At 42.1% G+C, this 24,101-nt stretch overlaps 2 protein-coding genes across 2 annotated transcripts; one reads left to right on the forward strand and one right to left on the reverse strand.

The window, feature by feature from the left end:
* Nucleotides 1-1,357: 1,357 nt before the first annotated feature.
* gpr137c (G protein-coupled receptor 137c) lies at nt 1,358-9,307 on the reverse strand. Its single transcript, XM_070855477.1, has 8 exons — nt 8,634-9,307; nt 3,744-3,793; nt 3,491-3,598; nt 3,247-3,385; nt 2,701-2,850; nt 1,983-2,108; nt 1,757-1,881; nt 1,358-1,643 (listed from the first exon to the last, which is right to left on the reverse strand). Exons 1-8 carry the CDS (start codon nt 9,006-9,008, stop codon nt 1,358-1,360), a joined length of 1,359 nt encoding a protein of 452 aa, XP_070711578.1. The 5' UTR covers nt 9,009-9,307.
* Nucleotides 9,308-10,642: 1,335 nt separating this feature from the next.
* Nucleotides 10,643-21,720, forward strand: txndc16 (thioredoxin domain containing 16). The gene is made up of 19 exons (XM_070855475.1): nt 10,643-10,796; nt 10,934-11,016; nt 11,161-11,234; nt 11,363-11,437; nt 11,601-11,722; nt 11,963-12,053; nt 12,776-12,944; nt 13,391-13,560; nt 13,695-13,755; nt 13,843-13,981; nt 14,101-14,247; nt 14,336-14,395; nt 15,109-15,304; nt 16,731-16,867; nt 18,089-18,173; nt 18,542-18,683; nt 19,730-19,917; nt 20,012-20,202; nt 21,412-21,720. The coding sequence occupies exons 1-19, from the start codon at nt 10,643-10,645 to the stop codon at nt 21,657-21,659; spliced, it is 2,532 nt and encodes an 843-aa protein (XP_070711576.1). The 3' UTR covers nt 21,660-21,720.
* Nucleotides 21,721-24,101: the final 2,381 nt, after the last annotated feature.

Here is a 24,101-nt window from a genome sequence, read left to right on the forward strand (position 1 = left end):
GTCAAAAATACATTTCAGATACACTTCCACCCTTTTAATGAACATTCCAGGGGCTGCTTTCTATTCCAATGTACGTATGAATGCAGATTACTTTGATCTATTAGGATACTGTCCAAATGATACCGATGATGCAACCGCAGAGTAAATCTATACTGTGTTAACCCAACATTCAACATCTTAGGTTTCCATGTAGTTTCCATTGTATAATTGTGGGTATTCTGCTGCTGTTTTTTGTATTATTTAGTTAAAGCCTGAGTCAGTCTTTAAAGTCATTTGCTGAAATGGTTCCTACACCACTTCATGCGTTCATAAATGAATTCGCTTGATGTTACATATTTTCACAGATACGTATTCACGAAGCTTGTGCTGTTTAGATTGACAATAACATTCATATGGCAGCTACATTTAAATTTCACACGTTTTGCGGCTGTAAGCAGTTTACATGGATGATAGTTGTGAACATCAAGATAAATTGACCAGTATTTTGAATACAGTCATTTAAGGAAATTGCAAAAAGCTTATTTTACATGTCAAACCAAATGAGAATCCAGTAGTGGGAGTACGCAGGCTACATTTTTACACTTGCTAACGTTTCTCTGGCGCCAAAATGAACAATCACTGTTAAAAAATAATAATTAGCCACCAACAAGATAATATAATGATGTCTATGATGGATGGGCATGTGATTAGCATTTTATCTGTTTTGCTTGGTCTCTGAGAATTTTTCTTCAAGCTAGCTGTTGGCGTTGGCTTTAAGCCAATGGCAAATTAGCAACAGCTAATTCCTGTCATAATTATGTACCCAGACCTGAAAGTAAGAAACGCCATGAAATGCCCTTTGCAGATGCATATCATTTGGTCTTCATTGTCAGAAAAGCCTCAAACTAGCAGGCCAGCACCCCTCAGTGTTCTTTTCCAGCTTAATTGACCCTTTTTATGGTGATTAAAACAATCATATGAAAACAGCCACACAACCCCTTGTCGACAACCCAAATGATTGGAAGAAATCTACAAGGAAAAGGGGGAAAGGATGATGAGAGCGATGATTATCTGGTCCCTGATAATTCCAGTCTCAGAAGTGATAATCTGACCAAAACGTTTCACAGAAAACGTTTGGTCTTTGCAGTTTCAGTCGTGTTAGCCGTATTAGCACTAAGACTCTGGTCCATGGCCTGCACTTGCTTTCATTCTGGTCCATACTTGCTATTTAAAGACGCTGATGGCCCAACTTGGTCTGGAGCAATGTGTCGTAATATCGTTCAAAAGTAACAAGTTTGATGTATCTGGGGAAGCAAAAATGGTGAATGCAGGAAATTGTTAGTTATTAGTCTTTTTCAACCTTTACAATGGTGCCTGCTTAATTCTGTGGGGTGCAGAAATATGTTTGCGACCCGCAGTAATAATTCTGTGGCGTGGAATAGTAGTTGGTGTGATGGTGATGGTGGTAGTTGTTGTTCTGCGGGGTGGAGTAGTAGTTGTGATGGTGGTGATTGTGACTCTGGATGTTTCCGTAGGCAAAGAGCAGGGGGGCGGTGGAAGATTGAGGTTGCTGAGCGGATGCGACGCCGGCTGTCAGAGTCCCGTTGCGTTGGATGGAGCCATACCAACTAGACGTGCCCAGCTGGGGAGTGGTGGAGAGGAGGCTGAGAGAGGAGAGGGAGAAGAGGTGATGAGTTAGAGGCCTGATTTTTCAATAAAAAGCTTAAATTCAATGCTGATACTGAAAGAATGGATGTGTGCTTGTGTGCGTGCCCACCTGGCCCGATCAGTCCTGCTATTAATGCTTCTGGACAGGTCGTCATCACTATCGTACCGTCGAGGGTTGTCAAAGAAATAAGCTCTGGAGCTGAAACTGTGGCTGTTGATCATCCCTCCTGGAGCCTGAGACATATTACACTTCATTATAGTTTACAGATCTGAAAGTTCACAGTTGTTTCTCACAGATTATTGCCAGAAGTTGTGTTTTTAACTGATTATTTTACCAGGTTCTGGTTGGGCCTCTGGACTCTGAAGAAAACCACCACTAAGCTCGTAGGTAGCAGCTCCCAGAAGAACAGAATGATCCCAAACACGATGTAGGCTTCACCGCTGATCTCCTGCACATCGGCCTACAACACAGACAAACAGTGTAGGATACATTCACAGTCAACAGTGTATACACTGACCAAGAAAATAAAATGAAAAATTAAATTAAATTAAAATGGTCAACTACAAGGTCAAAGTCAAATGCATCACAAACGGATAATAAATACATTTTCAAAAACCAATTTAATGACGCAAAAATGTAAGTGTGTGCATAGTTCTTGCTTCATTCTCACACTTACAGACACACACACTCAGGGAAGAATAATGCTGGCATGTTGGACTGACAGCTGGTTTACAAACAGATTAAAGAAATCATTTGTAATGTCAGATTATCCCCACACATAGATGCCAGTTGTTGTGTATCATGTCCAACACGTACACACAAAGACACACCCTTTAAAGTGGCCTGTCCATCTGCAGGCCTGAGCCTTGATGTGGGTCAGGACACACAGACACACACACGGTTATTTATAGCCAAACAAAGCCCTTCACCCCACTAAGCACTGCTTTCCCAAATCTCCTAAAATGGCTTGTTCACACACACACTTGGCACTGGGTTTCTGGCTAAATACAAGCTTATTTACTGTCTGTAACTGAACACGCTTGTGACAGTACCTGATCAGAGACGCTGTACCAGCCGTAGTTGAAGGGGCTGGGTCTGTCCTGAGGCGACAGGGCCACCACCACCAGGTTGTAACAGGCCCTGGATGTGTAGAGCAGAATCACCATGGCTCCTATGGCTGTCGCTTGGCACACTGACGTACCCTGGAGGAAGAGTTACGGCGCTTATTACAAGATCACACTCACATATCAGTCGGCTACTGGCCTGTAATTGAATGTCAGATATGGGCCACAGATGGGATCCACCACTAAGACTGAGACCTCTCCAACAGTAAAATTACAGACTATAGGCCACTAATTGAGCTTTGAGGGACGTACATTTAAGTGTTACTGCCAGTAGTGTTTGGCGTCGTTTTAAAACAATCTATACCTGAGCAAATAGACAATAATGTTAAATTCTTCCTTTAAACTAATTTTGTGGAATGTTTTTCTACAACCAAATAATATCAGTGTTTATTTTCTCTCAGCACAAAGCAGCACTACAAGTGAAATACAGTCTAAAATGAGCTAAATGACACATATGTGTGGCTTTATTCATACTTTAGATTCAAGGTAAACGTTGGCAGAGGACATCTTGGCGATCTTGAAGATGCAGACGGCCAGAGAGACAGCGCACAGGACAAAGAGACTGTCGTTGATCAGGACCCTGGCCAGGACCGCATGTCTGATGCCCCCATCACTGCAAGTATACAGGCAATAAAATATACAATAGATAGACATGTCATTTATTTATGTAAGGATGAAATGCTCTATTTTTGGTAGGGTTTTGTTTTCTGTTGTTTACCTTGGTGATTCGGAGCGCTCCAGAGCTCCTTGCACTAACAATGCACAAGTTAAATTCACCACCAGGAAAAATATACTGAGACACAGGAAGAACAAACGCAGAGGAACCCTGGAGAGAGAGGGGGGGGGGGGATACAGACAGACAGTAAGGGGACGGCAAAGAAAATGTGACTGCATTCATAAACAATAGCTGATTAAAATGCATGGTGCTAAAGCTGCAAACGCAGAGAGGAAAGGAAGGAAAAGAGACTTACTTGTATTTGGTGAGTTCTGGGGAATACTTTGCTTTAGCCTTAAACATCACCTAAACAAAGACAGGCAGAAAAACATCATCACTGATACAGTCATTTTCTTACTCAATTTCATTATGCCAACAAGTTATTTTCTAAAAAATTGTTCCTTAAAATTGACTCAACTGTAGACCAGTGCTTATGCAATTTTAATGAAGCATATTACTGGTGTTAAATAAAAAAAACAGAAGAAATATAATGAGGAACAAATACAAAGACGAGATAGAGCTAAAGAGAGAGCGCAGGACTGTGGGTTTCTCTTAGGAGAATAGTGTGAACTTAACAGTGCCTGAAGAGATTCCTGTGTGTCATTAAAGTGGACACACACACACACACACACACACACACCACACATCCATCTAACATGATAAAATACTGTATGTGTCAAGATGCTGTGTGCAATATGGACCAAATCTTCTATCACAGCACAGTTCATGCACTTCTATATCATGGCAGCAATATACACTATGACTTTATGAACGTTAAGACCAACCTTAATGCATTGAGTTATAGTAGCAGTGGGAATGAATGGGGGCTTTAAAACACTTCTGCAGTAGGCTTTAATGCATTAAGGTTAATAACTCATACACTTTACTTGTCATCAAAATGAGCTCATGCACTTTTTTTGGCTGAGACATGAATACAATTGTTGTCTATGCCTGTGAAATATAAAAATGATAAATAAGAGAAGTCATAGTATCCATCTGCAAAGAACAGTGCATGATTTGATCAGTCGCCTTGGTAGCATCAAAAACTATACAAGCATATTTATATATTTGTCCTGGGGTAGTGCTGCAGAGCAATCACACTTGTTATGATTAGGTGCATTTTGGGGAAATTCAATTCATTTATAGGGGAAAAAAATAGCCACATAAAAATATCTGTTTGTTTGCAGATGGGGACATGTGAACAGACGCTATCTACATGTTCCAAAGTCGAGTGGGTTGACTGACTTGAAGTGGTTTTTTTGGGCTGCTGTTTAAAAGCTCTACAAATTGACTCAGCTCATGTCCCGGGGATGAGAGATCTCCTTAGTGAAAGCCTGTGTTAAGTCCCAGCCTCCAGTGATGTGTTCCCAACTAACAAATTAGGGTGCTTCATCAGATTGGTCCAAAAAACCCTGTAAATCCAATAATGTCATAAAGCAGCTCAGCTCAGTGATTTGCTACATTGCCCAAAATGGCCTCATACACTTGGATCAAGTCAGACAGTAACACTTACAGCTTTATGCAAATACAGTTTAAATTCAAATGTTTGGCTCTGTGTAAATGGCCGAACAAAGAGCCAATGGCCTGCTGACAGCAGCGTTGCACAGACAGGTGGTGCCTTTATGGTTTAAGATCAAATATTCCACTTGTTTCAGCACTAACCTGAAGAACTGGGTGTTTAGCATGAGCAGCATTAGACACTCGGGCTGAACAGACAAAAACTGCAACGACTGCTGCCAACATGTTATCAGTAAGGACCTCAACAAACATCACACTGTACTCAAGTCCAGTTAAAGTGTACAAAAGCTGGGACACTGGCCTCAGCTGATCTAGTTCACTCACTTGCTGGAATGACTGCAAAAAGTGGTTCAATGTAGTTTATTCAGTTAGGTAAAAACATGCAGACGCACAGAGTACTATCACTGATCGGTCTGCTCAAAGCCTTTACCTGTCACACTCCGATGAACCATGGTTTTTGACATTATATGATAGCTGCTATGGCCACGAAGGTCTTAGGAATTGCTCAACGTTGTAAACATTGAGTTTAAACCCACAGACCTGCTCTCACACACATAAACACTCAGCCTTTTGTGTGTGAATGTAGGCCAGTAGGAGGTAATTTGTAACCTAGAAATGAAGCAACCAGCCAGCAGAACACTGCTGGATTACATACATAATGTATACTATATATGTGCGTGTGTGTGTGTACCTCAAACGAAAATGTATAAAATCTATGAAAAATGTGACTAAAATTTCTACTTTCTTTTTGTCTTTATCTGATTATTCCCATTAGAATTTTCTTGAGCAAGAAGGAACTAAAATGTAATAAGGGGGAAGTAACTCACAGGTCAGGACTCATGCCTGACTCATCAGAAAATGCTCTACACAAGTATTTCCACACATGCGTGTGTGTCAGGCGACAGACCGTGTCACAGTGGCATGATGGTGCACCAGCTCTCAGACAGGTTTTCTCTGCCTGAACAAACAAGCTCTGTGCTTTCAGTTTCTTGAGACAAATTGTTGGTGATGATGCCTTACTCATCAGGCTGATGTTCATTTTGACAATTGAATAATAATTTCAGTCATGTTTCAGAGAAAATGACAAATATTCTGCCTTTTCTTTGTGGTTAGTCGTGTTTATTAATTGCAGCCCTGAAGTATGTCCGCTATGTTCAGCAGATAGCTGCTAATGTTGCCTGTCTGCAAAATGGGTTTATTGGAGACGCATGCTGGAAACTAAAGCGATGAGAGCTGTGAGTGAACCAAAGCAGTAAAGATGCGGGGCCCAAAACCAAAACAACGAGCTGAAAGATGCTAAACACTGTAGATCTGAGTGGGCCAGATTTATTGATTCTAGCTGCGTTAATGTAGGGGACATTACAGCCACAGTCACTGTTTCTACTGTGGGAGAAAATATGAATCTGATATATTACTCAGGTTTGACCCGGCTAGACATGAAACCACATGCAGGAAAAGCTTATTCACTGAGCACATGGTTTCCCCACTTAGACACAGATATTTTCAAACCTATAATGACGGGTTTACCAGATATGGAAGAATACCATCTTGTTGATGATGGAGAAAAAGAAAAAAAAACGCTGCTGTTGCCAGCATACATGTGATGCTTGCCAGTTTTGCTTTTGTAACAACAACCAAAGAAAATGAATTATTTTTATTCAATCGGAGTGTAGATTGTATGCTTGCACTGGTCACAGATCAGCTAATGGGCTACAATGTTTATTCAGCAGTCATGTGACACCAGTGGCTTCATTACCTAATCTGCACTCAGCCAGTTGGGCAAGCTTCCTTTCTCCTCACACCCGTGCATGTGACTGAGACACACACTGCGTTTTCCTTTGAAGCAGTGATTGAACTGTGGTGGTGTTACCGGCTAGAAGCCCCGGAGTGTGTAGGTGTTTTCTGAGAGAGAAACAAACAGGTCTTTGACATTTGGAGTGGGCAGGTGTTGAACAACTGTGACTGACCAACTGTGTCCCTCTCCTTCTTTCAAGCACACATTTTGTGAGAACATGCCGCTGACGGGGGCATTTGTTTGAGTCTCGTCCACTTACTGAATGAAACACATCAATGGAGGCTGGGGCCTAAAGCAACACGGGCTTTTAGCGAGGAGATCTGAACATGAGCTGAGTCAATCTGCAGAGCCTTCGAACCAACAGCAAGCTAAAAAAAAAAGCTCCTTCAAGTCAGTCAACCCACTCCGCTATGGAACATATAGGACAACAGTGGCTGACCATATGTCCCCTTTTGCGATAGGAGGAATGTTGGTTATTAGAGAAGCCCTTTTAAGTTACTTTACCAGGGAAATAGTTGCCCACTGTCCACCCACAACACTGCATTTTGATTGGCTTAAAGAAATATGTCAACAGTTTGGGTATTTATTGCCTTGTCACCAAGAGACTCTTCCACACATAGTTAGAGCGGTAAATTGTTGGGATAACCTTCAGACGCACCGATTTTCACTCTTCACACATGAAGCTAGATACAGGAACATTTCCGTCTTGCACCATAAGGAACAGATGGTGGAGATGGAGCAAAGCAAGAAGTCCATGTATGAAGAGGAAGTTTTTAATTATTTTCAGGAACATGATGGACGAGGAGCTGTTCTTGTCCAGTGCCATTGTTCTTGTAATGCATTTAATATTCAACAAGTCTGAAGAGAAGTAATGTTTTTTCATGATCTACTTGAAGAGAACATCAAAAAGCGTTGGATGTTGTCCCTCCAATGTTGCTGGTTTCATTCACACTGGCAATTTCCCTGCAATGTTACTGAGTCTCGAGGCAGGAAATTAGTGGTATTGATTTCCCTGAATATCGATCCCTGCTCCCATTCACACATGACCCAATGCAGGAAATGTTCCTGAACATTTCAGGGACGTCTGTCATGTGTGAGGCTAGAGTTAGCTTAGCTTAGCATAAAGACTGGAAGAGGCTAGCGGGGCTCCATCCAAAGGTTACCAGCACCTCTAGAGCTCAGTAACTAACACGTTGTATCTAATTTCTCTCATGCAAAAACTAAACTGTAAAGATGCTGAGTCGTAGGTCTGCAGGAGGTTATGTGCACGACTATTTCTTAGCCAGGTGCAACTTCCTTGAGTTTTTGCTGGTTGCCTGGTAACCTCATAGTGACGAAGAGACTCATCATTCACAAAATGTCTAACTATTCCTGTATAGATGTGTGCTATTTCCAGATAACCACACTAGCATCCCTGCTCTAAGAAATGACAGAAAGAAAAATGACAGCTGACATTTGTTTACTGCAAATTCAATGAGTGGAAATGAATTAGAGCTGGGTGTCATCCCTGGAGAGCTTTTGTCCCCACAGGTCACTGGGTGACGGTCGGTGCCAGGAATTGGGGGACCTTGGATTAATAGGAATAGGAGGCCAATAAGATACAATAGAATAGAATAAGAGTATCACTTGCTGGTGGGGAGGTTAAGCTGTGTGTTAAATGTGAAATCATGTGAATACAACAAACACAAAATTGCAAAGTCAGCTGTTTTATGAAATCAGGTCACACACACACACACACACACACACACACACACGCACACGCACACGCACACACACACACACACACACACACACACACACACACACACACACACACACACAGTGCAGTCCTACCTGTGTGAAGTAGAGGTTGAGTAGGCAGAGTGTGAAGAACTGCAGGCAGACGGGGCAGCAGTAGAGCAGCCAGTAGGCCAGAGGCTGCAGCTGGTTGGCCTGTACCACATTTTTGAAGTAGAAAGAGAAGAGGGTCGTCCTCAGCGCAGCCCACAGCAAACACAGGAACAAAAACACACTCTGGTAGCTGAAGCGCTTGTGTCCGTAGTGCAAAATGAGCCAGAGCTGCAGGTACACGAAAACAAACAGGAAAGAGTAGAGGACGGTGTAGATGGTAGTTAGACTGAGCTCCAGTGTTGGGGAGATTGCAGCTCCGTGGGACTCCTTCAGTGAGGTAAACAAATGGGAATTAACCTCCTCTCCTGCCGAAAACATCTCCTCTGATGGCTCGCACTAATACATGGGATGCTGTAAAGGCAAAAACACTAAAACTGGGTCAGACCTGGGCTAAATGCACCGTGGATGACAAAAAAACGAGGGTATTCGGGTGAAAAATTGCGATAAAAGCAGTTTATTCTTAAAAGAAGAGGCATGGTGAAACTGCGCTGGGGTTTAAATCCGATCTGGGATTGAAGAAAAAATGTGGTCTAGTTGTTTAAAATGCGCTAGGTTAAAAATAACATGAAAGGGGAAGAGAAAACAAGACAGAGAGGTCCCCCTGTGAATCTCTGCAAAGCTGCTCTCTGCAAAAAACAACTTAAGGGGGGAAAAACCTCCAGATCAGCTGTGATGCAGTTTTAGACCCGCCCCCATGCTCTCAATTAAAACGGAAACTAGTGCCTCGGAGGCCGCCATCTTGGCTCAACACTTCTTTCGTTCTCATTTGAAACAGCCAACATGGAGCCGCAGATTCTAGCCAGTTTCCGAGCTAAATCTCCCAAGTGGAAGACGTCCTCATGCCCACTTTATCAGTGCGCCGCCTGATTGGCTAACCCTGCCGCCCAACCTCCACAGTTCCCTCACTCTATTGGTTCACGATGATGTCAGCTGTGGTAGTGCCCGCCCCTTAGATGCTTGTGATTGGCCAGCTGTGTGAGTCAAGCCTGCCCCCTGATCTTATTGGTTCATACAAACACGTGGGCGTCTCGCAGAGAAAAATGCATCAAAACAATTTGCAGACGTAAAGTTACTGAGCGATAACCAACACTTCCGGAAAATAGGTGTTGTTTTCAAAATAAAAGCACAAAAATGTTGGCGTGCACGGAATAGCAACCTATGGGTATAAAAAGTAGAAAAAAAATGTAAAACAGCTACGGTCCTTTCTACTTCGGATTTGTACAGCATCAATTAGTGTTCATGTTGGTACGAACTACTCAAACACCTCACAATAAATTTGTCAATTAAGTATTTTATTTTAAAATGACAACAGGAAGTGCTAATCTAATCGTCTTCGAAAGATGAAGCATCATCCTAACACACTTTTTTCAAGTTTCATTGTGGGGCCTGGCGAAAAATAACCCTGTAAATGTGCTTTGCCTGTGGTCTAATGTTACATCCCTCATGGATATATGCCGACATGTATCTTATCGACTTTTAGCCATATAACAACAGCCATGGACGAGAACCCATCAGTAGGCAGCAGCTAACAAGCTAAGCTAATCAACTAGCTAGCATTACCTACATCCTTCAGTGAGGCAGAAAGCGCCATTTTTCCGACTTTCTTCGGGATTTTACACTCTTTGGATAAGCTGCTGTTCATAATTAGCCGCACAATGCCTCTGTTTTCTATCACCACGGGTTTCACTGTGGTTTGTAACATTTGTGCCACATGGAAAGTGAAAAAAAGTTGAACTTTAACCCCAGCTCGACCTCCTCAGGTAACATCATTGTGGTCACTGCTTGCTCACAACTCATATGTTCCTATTCATTTCTGTTTAATGTCTAAGCCAATCAGACATAACATAGTGGAGGTCATATTATTACTCCTGCATGGTTTATTTGTGATCTATATATGGACACTTGTACATCTCCTCCAATGATCTTTTCCACACAGCAGTCTGTCCTCCATGATGTGGGTGTGTCTGGCTGTTCTCCTGCTGTGGCTGAGGTCAGGGGGATGCACAGAGAAGGCCAACACATCAGACCTGATTGAATACACAGCTGCAGACTTCTATGAGAAACTGCATTCTGGGAAGATGATGTTTATCTATTTCCAGCATCAAGGTAGTCTGTTCACTCTGCCCTATAAGTCAACAACACAATCTTTTCCATATTTGCATGCAGAACTTTGTAGTTTTATTTTGAAATAGTGGAGTCTGTAGTATTTTGAATCAAAGATAACAGTATTCCTCTCTTTCCAGTCTCTCCAACCATCTCCCTCTTCCTGGTGGAGTTGGAGAAGTCTGCAGACGCTCTGCAGGATTATGGGATACTGGTTGGAAAGGTAGATATTGTCCTCCCACTGTAATGTGCTCAAGAAGTTAATATTTAAGTTTAAATATGCAAGTCTTTAGTAACGTTTTAAGATGTGGACACCTATGCAAGGCAGAGGTGGCAGTTTAGTACCTTCTCTGCTCTTTTTGTTTAGGTCAACTGCAATAAAGAGCTGGTTCGAGCATACTGCACAGAAGAAAGGGTGCTGCACACAGCTTTCCTGTTCAGGTAGGTCGTGAGGACGTGGAGGATTCAGTGGTTACTAGTCCAGAAATACGACCAAAGCATAGAGATTTAACAGCCTCCACAGTCATGTTGAATTCTGTGTTGTGTATGTCGTTGTATCTCTGTGTCAGGGGTGGTAAGGAGCTCTTGGGTTTTGATTTGGACACTGTGTTTGACGTCAACTCCATCGTCTCCGAAGTCCTGTTGTAAGTAAGCAACACAAAATCAATTTAACATACTCATGAGTAGTACTTGTAGTACAACAGTGTGTAAGAGAATTTGGTATGTTTTGGTTCATTCACGGGATTTATTGCCATTAAGAAAAATATAGAATAATACAATAGCAGTGCTTTTGTCTTTCTCTATCAGTGCTATTCTGCGTGAAGAGGTCAAGTACGTCCACACTGACGCCGACCTGCTGGCCATGGAGAAGGCAGCCAGGGGGAAGAAGGATATTGTGCTGGGTTACGTCCGCAGTCTGGGAACACAAGGTGTGGAAAAGAAGGCGAAGGCAGAGGCAATAAATGTTGATCAAAGTGAGAGTGTAAGAATGTGGGTGAAGTCATAGTTTGATTTAAGAAAAAAAAAAGTCAGCGATGGAGATTATCTGGCTGATGTGTTCAAGGACTGATTAATGGACTGCAGTGTGTAAGGTGATGGAGACACTGACTGATTGACTTGAATGTCTAAGCAAATGAATTGCATTGTTTCTGTTGATTGTATTACTTAAGAGCACCGATCGATGATGGAGACAGCGTATGTGTACGGATCCAAATACCAGTTCATCCTCATAACTGGCGGCCCAGTTTTAAAGCACTTGGGGTAGGTTATTTTTCCTTCTTCCTGTCTTTTCTCTGGTGTGACTCATAGGCCGGGTGAGGGCTGTCACGCCACACGTTGAATAAGCCTTGAACCAAGCAGCACAGGTTAAACAGCATGCTGTAGATGAGCGGTGAGCTCAGACTGCGGAAGCAGGGATGAACTCAGCCCTGCTGAACTCTGCTGTAATCATGTCATCTTGGGTTCAAGTCTTGTGTAACTCATGAGAAATTTCTCCACATCATAATTGCCAAAAATGATGAATTGCTGAATTGTACAAGATGTACAACAGCCTCCATGTGCTGTTCCTCCCTGTTTAAGGACATTCAGACTGGCTGTCTGCCCCTCTAGTATTTTTAATAGAGAGATTACAGGGTGTCTGTTTCTTAGATTTTATGTGAGTGACATTTAAAAACAGAATAAATAGAGAAAAGGCTGCACACTGTGAGGCTTGGGTCATAATTGTTTATCAGCTTTGTTTTACCTGCAGTGCCTTTACAAGCACATATGCTGACTGGAAACTGTTCAGATACTTTAGGCTGTAAAAGATGTGAGCTCAAAAAGTTAATCATAAACATCCTTTGCAAATTGACTCATGTTAATGTTCATAATAGTGTCAGGCGGGTTCATCCTGAGCAGAAGCTGAGCCTGAACACTGACCTCACCAGAGCAGCTCCTTTACACGTCATTTAAAAGTCGTCTCTCCCTGTCTTTCTGTGTCTCAGCGTTAACGAGGTGTCTCACTCATCTGGAGTGTGGTTCCTCCACTGTAGAGCCCTCAGTAGGTTCATGACCACGATGACCTCTGAGCGCTGCCCTTTGACCCGTATGAGGAAGCCTCTGTCCACCCTCAGCCTGCACTCCTTCCTGCAGCTCATGGAGGCTCCACTAGTGGTGAGCAGAATGGAGATGGAGACACTGCACTTAATATTAGGGCTGAAACTAATGATTACATTCATGGTCGATTAATTTGCTCATTATTGACTTGATTAATTGATTAACCAATGGGCCTATATAATGTTATAATTAACACAGCCTGGCCCTTCAGGCTTGGTATACACAGAAACTAAGGAGAGGGCTGTTACAGTCTGTAGTGATTTCACAGTTGATGGTTGAGTTCAAATTTAATTTGAATGCTCCACAACCCGCCTCTGTTTGCTGTCCACAGTAATTTTCTATGGACTATTCTATTGATCTACTTATGTCAGCTTTACTCTCTTGACTCTTGACTCTGTGCACCCTAAATCAAATTTTTGTTAAATGTTGTAGTGCAAGTCACATGCAGGAGCGACTATAATGTTTTCTTTTGTACATAATTGCATGTGTCTCTGCACCGCCAGACCGAAGCTTACGAAGACCCCTCCTCGGTCCAGCCCCCCCAGTTTCCCTACCAGCAGATCCCCCAGGTCTTCCTGTTCTCCCGTCCAGCAACCCTGCACCTGGACTTGGACACGGCCACCACTCTGGCCTGGAGGCTGCGTGGCCTCGCCCTGCTGGTGCTCGTACACAGGTGAGAGGTACAGAACAGGCATGTTTGTGAGCATGGATCTGAACACATCTTCATTGATGAGCTTTTTTAATTTGCTGACGTTGTTGAGAGGTAACACACCATTCATGCTGTGTTTTTCCTGTGTGTGTCATCAGGCAGAGTCCTGCAGTGAAAACCCCAGACGAATATAATGCTGCTTACAGGCTGCCTGAGAAGGTAACATCGTCACATACATACATGCAGGAAAGATTACTTGCTGTTTTTACCACGTGTGTTTTACCTTTTTTGTTTGTGTGCTTCAAGAGTTCAGAGGTGAAGTATTTGACCTTACACAACCTTGATGAGGTGTTGGAGCTCTTCACAAGTCAAGACAAAGAGGAGGATGAGGAAGTAGAGCAGGACGAGGAGGTAGAGGAGGACGAGGAGGAGGATACACATTTTGGTAAGTGTGTGATGGGGAAATTAAAAGAGGAATCATACTCTCATTGTCTCTATCCTCCTCCTCCCTCCTTCACTACTGTTTATCTGTGTGTATTTATGCGTTTCTCCATCTGCCTCCAGGCAAGCTGGACGATGAAATTGCAGCTTCTGTCTACGAAAACAGAGGCAACTTGCCGGACTTGGACTCAATTACCCAACTAACCTCTGACAACTTCCACGCCGCAGTAGCCCAAAGCAGCCTGACAGTGGCGCTCTTCTACCTCAAATGTAAGATGCACTCAGAAGCAAATAAATGTGATTTAAGAGTTCAGCCGAATGTGGATGGAGTTAATTGTAGTTTGTGTTCAAACACCAGGGGATGCTGTGTCCATGGCTTTTCTCAGCTCCTTCATTGAAGTCGCAGAGAGACTTGCAGGTAAAGAGGAGTCTGTTTTCCGAGAAATATCTGTGTATAAATGGACAGAGGAGAGCGACCAGTAATATCAAAGTAGGTTGATCCAACAGTCTGAGCCTTAGTAATGTCAAAATATAATGATTTTATATATATTGAATTTAATACAAATTGATTTTGTAACTCTTCTTATTCTTTGTCGTGCTACAATTTTGGGGATAATCATGCTCTAAGCTTTGGAAGTAATTGTTCCATAATTTAGGCTAACAGGACGTATAATGTCTCCATGGAGTCACTTAGTTAACTATCAGTGGACTGCAGCAGTCCTAGTTTAGTAGCCTATGTGTGTTTCAATTTTGGCATATTGGCACCATTAAAAGTATGCCGATTTGGCAATTAGCAGTTGTTTGTAATGTACCCATGGGTGTAAAGACAACTAGCATTGCACTACTTTGACACTTTAGAAAACTTAAAAACATTCTAATGTAAGTTTTGAGTTAAAGGGGGTCGTTTTTCTGATTTCTAAGGGGATTTATTTGCAACATGGATTATATCCTCAGGAGGTGTAAGTATAGATATGTGTGTCATGTCTATGTATTCAGATTTGAGTTATGATTCCGACAGGGAGAACAAATTTTGATGTAAAGTTTGAAGCAAGTTGTGGCAGTTTGCAAGTCCCTTACTTGCCTCAACGAGCTGTCGTTTTGAAATGACCAGATGTTGATGCATCACTTCAGATTCTGAGGTCCAGATGAGTGCGGTGGACTGTGGAGAGTGGACCGACCTCTGTGCTGCTCAGCCAGGCGTCTCTCTGCCGATCCCGTTCCAGCCTATCACAGCTTTCCCCAGTATCTTGCTGCTCCGTCCTCAGGAGTTGGCCCAGCACTACAGAGGCATGCTGGGTACTGAGGCACTTCGTCGCTTCATTATGCTGTGAGACGTTTTTCCAAGAGTCTACTGAATTGCATCATGTTAAGTTATAGCCAAAACAGTACATTTGTTTTCAGACGTGTTAGTACGGACAGATTTTAATCCTGAAACAGTGCTTATATGCTCATGTGCTAATATTATCTGTATTAGTGTGGCTATAACCTTAGATATTAAAGGAGCATTTTGCTCATCATGAAGAATACAACTTAATAGAAAAAATGACCCTGATGTTGGCATCCATTGATAGATGCTGCATTGGCCGTGTTGTTGGATTGTTTGGAAACACATACAAGTGAAGTGGATAAAAAGTGCTAAAATTTTTACATTTCTTAAGTTTGAAATGAATAATTTTTGTAGTCAAGGGTTTATGTCATATGTGGAGTGGGAAAAAAGTGTTGGATCATAAAAACGAATCATTGAAATGGGTTGAAAAATGTGAACGTTTTATAAACTTTTTGTCCCACATTTACTTGTATGTGTTTACAGGCCAGTCTTGCCTGGTCCAATATGGCGGCAGCGGGTCAGTGCGCTGTATATGTATATATGTCGATGTGGGTCTAATGAAAGATGCTATTAAGTTGCATCATGGGAAATGTAGGATCCAGTACTTTTGAACCATTCTTGGTACTAAAAGTCATCATATCTCAGCCTTTCATACATACATATTTTGCATTGTAGCGACTAAAAGCTCTGTGTTTTTATTCACAGCAAACAAACTACTTGGTCACCATCAACAGCCAAAGTGCACAGCATGTAAAAAATACACATGAACATCCTCTACGGATGTTTGTCTTGGACGTTATTAAACCTGCGATGGCGGTGTTTACAGAAAAAGGTTCCACAAATAAAAACATGTGATTGTATAAGAATGGTGCAAAGCAAATGAGATAAAAGGACAGATGAAATCAGTCAGATAACAGTGTTTGCATTACTAGTGAGGGCAGTACTTATCTTTGCTACTACAAATAAACACACACAGGAAACACACCCGCATGTAAACATGCTTCAACCGAATCAGCAGGACAATATAAATCCAAGCTCTATGGGAATCTGGCAGTCATCACATGTATGGATGTACGGTCATGTTTTCTATAACTCAGGAGATTTTCCACGGGCAGAGCTTCTTTGTCCTGTTATCACCCAGAGGCTTTGAGCCATGTTTTTTCATCATGTCTTGACTGAGGTTTTACTAGAATGAGACCAATCGGAACAAAATGTTCTCCTGGAGCCATATTTCTGCACTTTTAACAAGCACCAGGTCTTCCACACAATCCAGACCTAAAAGAAGGAATTGTTTGGTGTATTTATTGTTCATAAGTGGTTGATGAAATAATCTTATTATCACTGATCACAAAGCATCTCTGTTTTGTTCATCTAAACTACACATTAGATGCATCTATCTGTGCTCATCTGTCTGTTCTTTCACCAGGAGCCGCCCAGCTTCACCTCTGCTGCTGTCCACCCAAGAGGGAGTGACATCATTCTTTCAGGAAGTGCCTTACCCTGAGCTAGCAGGCTATAATCCTAACAGAGTACTGGGACTGTTTAAGACACAAACACACACAGGTGGGAGACCATAGTGCACATTAATGACTAATGATCACCTTTTCCTCAGTAGCTGAAATCAAACTTACATTTTAATGGATACAGCAACTGTGCCTCAGTCAGCCAATGGGTTGAGATAAACTGTGTCCTAAAAGCTGCACTTTAAGTATAAAGCTGCTGTTATTGTATATTTTTTGTAAGTGTCAAATATGTCCCATCGAAAGAACAAAACAAAGTTGTGCATTAGTCCACCTCTTGATACTTTATGACTTCCACACTCTGTCTGTGGCCCATTGGTTCTTACAGAAGTCACAAATGTACACTTTCATTTTGGAGACTATGTTCAGCTGCGGATTAATACACATTTGGAGTGTTAACAGGAGTTCAGGCCACAAAACATCCCTGTGTTAAAACACAAGGGAAACAGGATCCAGGAAGTTTGACTAACAAATATGTGACCCTGTAAGCTTCTCAGACACCAAAACCCGGTGCAGCGCTTTATAATACCTGGTTTTTAATACCTATCACAATGGTAACTGTGCATGACTGCGAGGTAAATACAGCGCTCATGCTGTGATGTATTTACCAAGATTGTGTGCTTGTACGTATTTGATTGGCCACCGCGGTGCCATGCTGGATGACGCTGTTTTGTGGTCCTGCCGAAACTGAGTCAGGTTCAGCTGTTCCCCCTCTGTGTTAGTATCCCCACTGTGTCGACAGACTGCTTTTCAAAGGAATGACGGAGCGACATTTTTTGACACGTAGCTAAAGATGGCAGGACACCGTATGTCGAATGGAGTCAAAAATGCTAATTGACTAATTCCTCTGTGCCATAGAGCTCCATTGTTGTCTAAAATCTTAATAAAGGCAAATGTCACCCAGTGTTTTTAATAGTTTTAGACAACAATGGAGTTCTGTGGCACAGAGGAAGAAGATATATGAGGCTTTGATCCACAGACAATACTTGTCAGTAGATGCTTTCATTGTTGGGTTTTGTTCTTTGTTCTTTAATATTTTCCTGTTGACAATAGGAAAATATTAAAAATATGAATATTACCTTATCCTTGGGATATGTGAAAAGAAAAGAAAGTCTGGATTTGAATGAGCTAGATAGCAATAAACAGCCGGGTCACTTTTTATACAATTTTACAAATGTTGCAGCTTTCAGAATGTCTCTTCAAGAGCTTCCCTGTCAGCAGCATCATATGATGATGTATCAGTGCTGTGTCTCTGTCTTGCCAGGTGTACCACTGTTTACTGAAGCAGCGAAGGCACTGAGAGGGGAGGTGCTGACTGGACTGCTGACGGATGGGCTGGCAGAGAAATGGTAGCAGCTCTAAATTCAGTCTCGTCATTCCTGTTTCAAAGTTCTCCCTCACAGTCACCTTTGAGTGCTTCTCTCGAGCTCCTATTTCTGAGTCTGAAGTTATCATTCACTCATTCACGTGAATTTCTCATAGCATTTTTGTCTGGATTTGATAAAGCAGCATTTTCACCTGTGCTTAAGGGCGGTACTATGTTTAGAATTCACTTAGGAAGCCTCAGCAGCCAATCAGAGATGACTAAAATCCATTTAAGACACTGAAGTCGTTGTGTGGTTACATTTCATAATCCTGTGTGATCATGTTGTCTGAAATGAGCTAATGACCTCTAATGTCTGAGGTATTTATTTAAGGTTGAATGTTTGCTGTGCAGGGCTGCAGAGCACTCTGTGGACCTTCCTGCAGTGTTGGTGTTTCCATCTTGGAAGACACACACTCCTCCCTCCACACTGTCTGTGTCCACCTCCACTGAAGAGCTGCTCTCACACATCAACACTGCGCTGCTGCATCCTCTGGTAAATCAAACTGTTTCTTTTGTGTTGCTATGTTACATAGTCATGTTTGCATTGAGAAATGCTAAACAAAGTTTTTACATTCTTACGTTAGTTGATTTCACTTCAGTGGATTTAGAGTTCAGACTAAATGAATGCCGCCATAATTACCCAAAGTGCCCAAATCCAAAACAGACCGTGAGCCCATCTTCAGTTAAATCTAATGAAACGAAATATCCGCAAATAAATGATGTGGCCGTGACTTGGACAGCCAGGGTGGAATCGCTCACAGTATGTCACAGATAACAAGAACCACATGTGGGCCTTGGATGTGGTTTGCTCAATACATCCAGTGTCAGAGTAACGAGTTTACGTTTTCTCACGTAAACAAATACATTGAGCAACAGACATCTTTAATGCAGATGTTGCTCAACAAGGCAAGTTCAGCTCTCCCTGTGAGTGTTTATTATGCTGTTCTGCACTGACGATTTTGGCTCCAGATTAGTTTGTGGGCCGTGAGGGTAAATAGCTCAAGTGCAATAGCCAGGGGTCTAAATCCCACCAGGGAAAGTCCTTGCGTTGCATTGTAGGGCTCTTAGGATGAAAAGTCCAGACAGTAGCAAAGCCTCCCTTATGGTGGCGCTGTTATCCTTATTTTTCTCCATTCAGTTAAAAGCAGAATTTCTTTTGTAAAGAAAGTGACTTAGGGACTGTGTGAAAATGCCCAGGATGGCAAGGCTGTTGTAAGAGGGTTGTAATTTGAATTTCTATTTTTGCTGAGTGGATGGTGGTTTGACTCACATGAGAGAACAGTCTTGCTCACAGTCCCTAAATGATTCCAGCTCCACCTTTAATTCTTAACACTCTGCTCACATTATTTAGCTTCCTTCAGTAAAATAATTGCTGCATGTTTTGTGGTGACACTCACGAGCAGAAACTGAGCTTCGAGCTGATCTGTTGAACCATCAGCATTCAAAACTCTTATTTCCACGTACCTTACAATCACCCCCTCTTGGCCTTTCTTGTACAAAAGTAACATTTTGTCCTTCGTCTTCATCTTTGTTTTACAGCCTGAGCTGACGGTGGAAAACCTGCCCTCCTTCCTCTCCCTGGGCAAAGCTCTCCTCCTCCTCTTTGTGGGAGAGGAGGAGGACGAGATCGGGCGCAGGCAGAACCAGGCACTGGTGGAGGAGATGAGAGGAGTGGTGGAGCTGGGAGGGGGGAGGATGGAGCGGTACCTGCCCTGCTGGATCCACCTGTACATACACCAGTCAATGATACACACAAAATATTTTTATAATACATTTATTGTTTGACTATTTGATAATAATGGATATATTTTGTTGCTCTAGTGGTCGTACTCCAGCTGGTATGTCAGTCCTGGGGTCATACCTCGGCTCAATGCCCCCCCTCCCTGCTCTGGTCCTCACACATTTGCCGTCCGGAGATGAAATCTACCAGTACCCCCCCAACACCCCCATAGTGACCTCGTCTGTCCTACAGTGGCTGCAGAGGATCGAGGATGGGACGGAGTCACCAGCAGGTAAGGAGGAAGAAAATGTTTAAGGCAAGTTTGTAATATGTCAATATGATAAAAGAGTCATTCTCCCCCCCCACTCACTACAAATGAGTCATTGTCTTTCCCTGGAAGACCCTTTTAGAACCTCCTATAATAAACAATCCAGTTTGCTTTCACATTTACCCTGGGTATTCTCTGCATTGTGAACAAATTTTTAAAAACTACACAATTAACAAAGTTAGCGGATAAGTGAGCATGAAACAAAAGCAGACACAGCAGCTGTCTGTGCAGCTTGGATTTACTGTCGGCCTCTTTGCAATGATGAGGTTGCCCTCTATCAAGCAGCAGGAGTCCCAGTGAAGTCGTTGTTTACCGCAGCAGTGACGATCCTATCCTATGAAGCAGGAGCTTCTGTCTAACATCTTCTCCTGTATCTACTATATTGAGGCACATGCAAGATACCACATGCGCCAAGATTTACAGAGGTTAAAGGAATATGTCACAGAATTTAGAATATTGTGCAGTTCTCTGCTGGCTCTCAGTCAAGCCCGCTGATAGAACAGTGACAGGATGGAGCTTGTGGCGTTCCTGTTCGGGGAATGTGAAAGGTATGTGCAAGAGGCAAAAGGGTCTTTAAATGAAGGTGATGATTGTTAAGGTAACTCAAGCCTCACCTGTCTGGAGCCATCAACCCTTGACCTTTGAACCCTGTAGAGTGTATGGATGCGGGCCAAGAGAGGACACCGGACAGGCTGTGAACTGAGGTCCTGCACATTCCTTCCATTCTGTGCAGAGAAACCAGAGACCTGCAACCTTTAGAGAAGCAGAGCACCTTTAAGCCCATGGCACCATGTGTCGGTTCCCAAACTTGTCTTTTATTAATGGTTTTGGAGTTTTTGAAAATAAAAGCAATGGACTGGGATTCACTTTTCAAACGGTACCTTTCGTTTGGGTTTTAAAGGCTTCTGGACTCAGTTTGCCACTATCACTCATTGTGTGACATTATTAGAAGTCGTGGAAGTTGACTAGAACAAAACTAATAAAAAAAGAAAACAAATCAAAGAAGTTTCCCATAGATGACAATTTAATAATTATTGGTAAAAGTATTATCTTTGTGTATACTTTACAAATGTTGAATGATTTTATCTACACTGTGGATGCTGCTAAAAGCGGTTGCTGTTGCATTAGATAAAAGGCCACTGTATAATTATAGATCTGTGTCCGTCTCTAAAGGAATGCTGGGTGAGGATAACTGGCCTCCTGCTGTGGAGCTTTATGACTTCCTCAAAGTCATGGGCATGCAGGAGCCCGACTCTGCCCAGCAGCAAACTCCTGAAGAAGAAGAGGAAGAGGACGAGGACGAGGACGAGGACGAGGACGAGGACGAGGACGAGGACGAGGACGAGGAAGAGGTGAATATAGAAGAACACGTGATGGTAGAGGAAGATTCCTCCTCCTCCAACACTCACTCTGAACTATAACAGCACGAGATGGGAGGGAAACGAGAACAAACAATTGATTAAATATGTATTTTTTTATTGATTCTGAGCTTCCGTTTTGTTTTTCTTTTAACAAATATATTTTATTCATCAAAGGATTATTGAATGCATAATTGAGATCAATTTTGATACAGCTGAATGTGGGAACGACCAAAAGACACTGAACTTGGACTGTTACCTTGTCTGCAGATTAGCCACGGTAATAACTTTGTAAACAGTAATGTTTTAACTGTTATCACATCTGGCTGCCACCCTATGAAATCACACCATGCGTGGAAATTGCCGTGCATTTCAGAGAAGGATGTCAACAGCACGTCCTGGAAATTGCTTGGAAATGATTCTGACGTTATTTTCTCCATCATTACTTCTGCCATCCCGTAATGATGGTGGCATCACGGTATGATTGTGTAATTTTTCCTGGCAGCTTGGATGCAGAACAAAGGAGGTGGAATAGGTGGTCTTTTTGAATTAGCACGGTGGTTTCAGATGTGGTTTCTGGGACCTTGAGATGTTTGAAGCAATTAGTCTCAGTTAGAAGGGAACATCCCTCCTAAACCGTGGACTGAAGGGTCTGAAGGGCTCTTGGATTGTGGTTTAGGGCGGATTTTCTTTTTGAACTCTTCTGTGAATCTTCAGCTTCAATTTTTGTCTAATTACCAGCTTTTCCTTTGTTCTACCTGAGCTGATGGAGGGCTTGGTCCATCACAACAATAGAAAATGCATTAAAAAAAGAAATGAATAAAGTAAACTGGTGCAATGCAGAAACGATTAAACATTACTATGAAATTCAGCTCTTGTTTAACAAGCCCATGTGTTGAGGTAGAAAAGTTTTTAGGCAAGGAGACCATCTTGGAAAATGTTTTCAATTTAATAATGGGCTTTTATCACCTTTAAGCACTAGTGTTCAGTAAGCAATAATGTTAAAATTAATGGTTTGGTCTTGGGGTGCCCACTCTTAATGCATTGGCTTTTTCTCTCAGGAAGCAAACCAAGCGAGAGTTTTACTAAAATGTCTCTGTCATTGTAATTAATACATTCAATCATTTTGTTAGTCATAAATGGACATTTCTTGTTTCCTTGTCATGTTTTTGTCAAACGTGTGAAACAGCGCCTCTCTTGGTTGTAGCGGCTGGTAAACGTTAGCCATCCTATGTGGTCAGAGACGGTATTGCACCTTTACCGGAGTTGACCGAAATCTGCCGAAGAGGCGACAGGTGAGATCGATTAAAATATGTTAATTAAATAATGTTGGACTACTGCCAAGGTGTGGATAGACAAAGAGTGCGCTCTGTCAAGGCCTCACAGCTGATCATAACATGTCAGTATTATTTTAGTGTAGCCACAGTTAGAGTTTGCTACCATTAGTATTAAGTGTTGGTGATGACAGCAGCTAAGCTAACTAGTTTGCCAGCAGCCTTGGTGAGAGGACTTCAACATTAGATACCTCATTGAAATCAGAGAAACAGGAATGGACTTGTACGTCAAATAACGTGAGTCAGATCTGTCTGTCTGCCTGTCTGTCTGTGCTAAATGACTTTTGCTAACTTTGCCAGCTTGTTTCTATGCTGATGGTTAAATGTCTTTGTGTATTTAACCCCTTGCTCTATATTATGAAGGGTATAAAATGTACCAGGTCCGTTTTATTGGTCATTGCTGTCCACGTGGAGAGGTATAATTTTCTTTTTTGACTTTTTTTTTTTTTTATTGCTGTCAGACACCTGCTGGCTGTGTTTGATTCATTGTGGCCCGTGCAGAAAGAGTTGCTTGAGTTTGGAGTTGAAGAGGAGCTGTTTATTGAGCAATAAGTTTCTTTTTTTTACAGTAGGCACACAAGTGTGCATTGATACTTTTTGATAGGAACATAAACTTAGAGAGTTTTAGTATTCAGTACTCATTCATGCTTCTGTCGGACGATAAGCTTTGTAGTACTCTATATATTTTTAATTCTAATGCATGTGTGTAACTCATGTCTGTGACTTGAGCTTTGTTTTCTTTTAGACATGAATCTGTTAAAGCTAAACAGCCTGGTGAAACTCCACTTTAAACTGAGATACTGTCCTGTTTCTTAATCATTTTAAGAAATATTTAAAATCATTTGATCAGAAGTGCAGATGGCCAAAATCGCAGAAAGCCCTGCTTTAAAAGCAAATGATCTGTTTTGGAGTGGATTTCTCCTTCATGAAGTCATGAAGTTTACTCTGCGCTGTCTAAGTCAATCAGTATCAGAGCTATAGTGAGCAGAGCAGAAAAACACCATTAAAAGCCGTGGCTGAATAAGCCGGTGTGTGTTTACACATGACAGGCGTCTGGATTTGACCGTACAGTATCTGTTTGGGTTTTTCCAGCAGAGCAAGGGATTAAAACAAGATGAAATTCCGATGTGGTGCCTCAGTTATCCTGTCTGGTAAAAATCTTTCAGAATAA

This window comes from Pempheris klunzingeri, chromosome 24 (genome assembly GCF_042242105.1).
Source record: "Pempheris klunzingeri isolate RE-2024b chromosome 24, fPemKlu1.hap1, whole genome shotgun sequence".
Classification (NCBI taxonomy): Eukaryota; Metazoa; Chordata; class Actinopteri; order Acropomatiformes; family Pempheridae; genus Pempheris; species Pempheris klunzingeri.

Excerpts from the sequence above, each read along its gene's own strand:
- gpr137c (XM_070855477.1), bottom strand. The coding sequence starts at position 9,008 with ATGTTTTCGGCAGGAGAGGAGGTTAATTCCCATTTGTTTACCTCACTG. Across the intron at positions 3,386-3,490 it reads GAGCGCTCCGAATCACCAAG|TGATGGGGGCATCAGACATG; the intron begins GTAAACAACAGA and ends GTATACTTGCAG. Across the intron at positions 1,644-1,756 it reads AGCAGGACTGATCGGGCCAG|CCTCCTCTCCACCACTCCCC; the intron begins GTGGGCACGCAC and ends CTCCTCTCTCAG.
- txndc16 (XM_070855475.1), top strand. The coding sequence starts at position 10,643 with ATGTGGGTGTGTCTGGCTGTTCTCCTGCTGTGGCTGAGGTCAGGGGGA. Across the intron at positions 11,723-11,962 it reads CCGCAGTCTGGGAACACAAG|AGCACCGATCGATGATGGAG; the intron begins GTGTGGAAAAGA and ends GTATTACTTAAG. Across the intron at positions 13,561-13,694 it reads CTGCTGGTGCTCGTACACAG|GCAGAGTCCTGCAGTGAAAA; the intron begins GTGAGAGGTACA and ends GTGTGTCATCAG.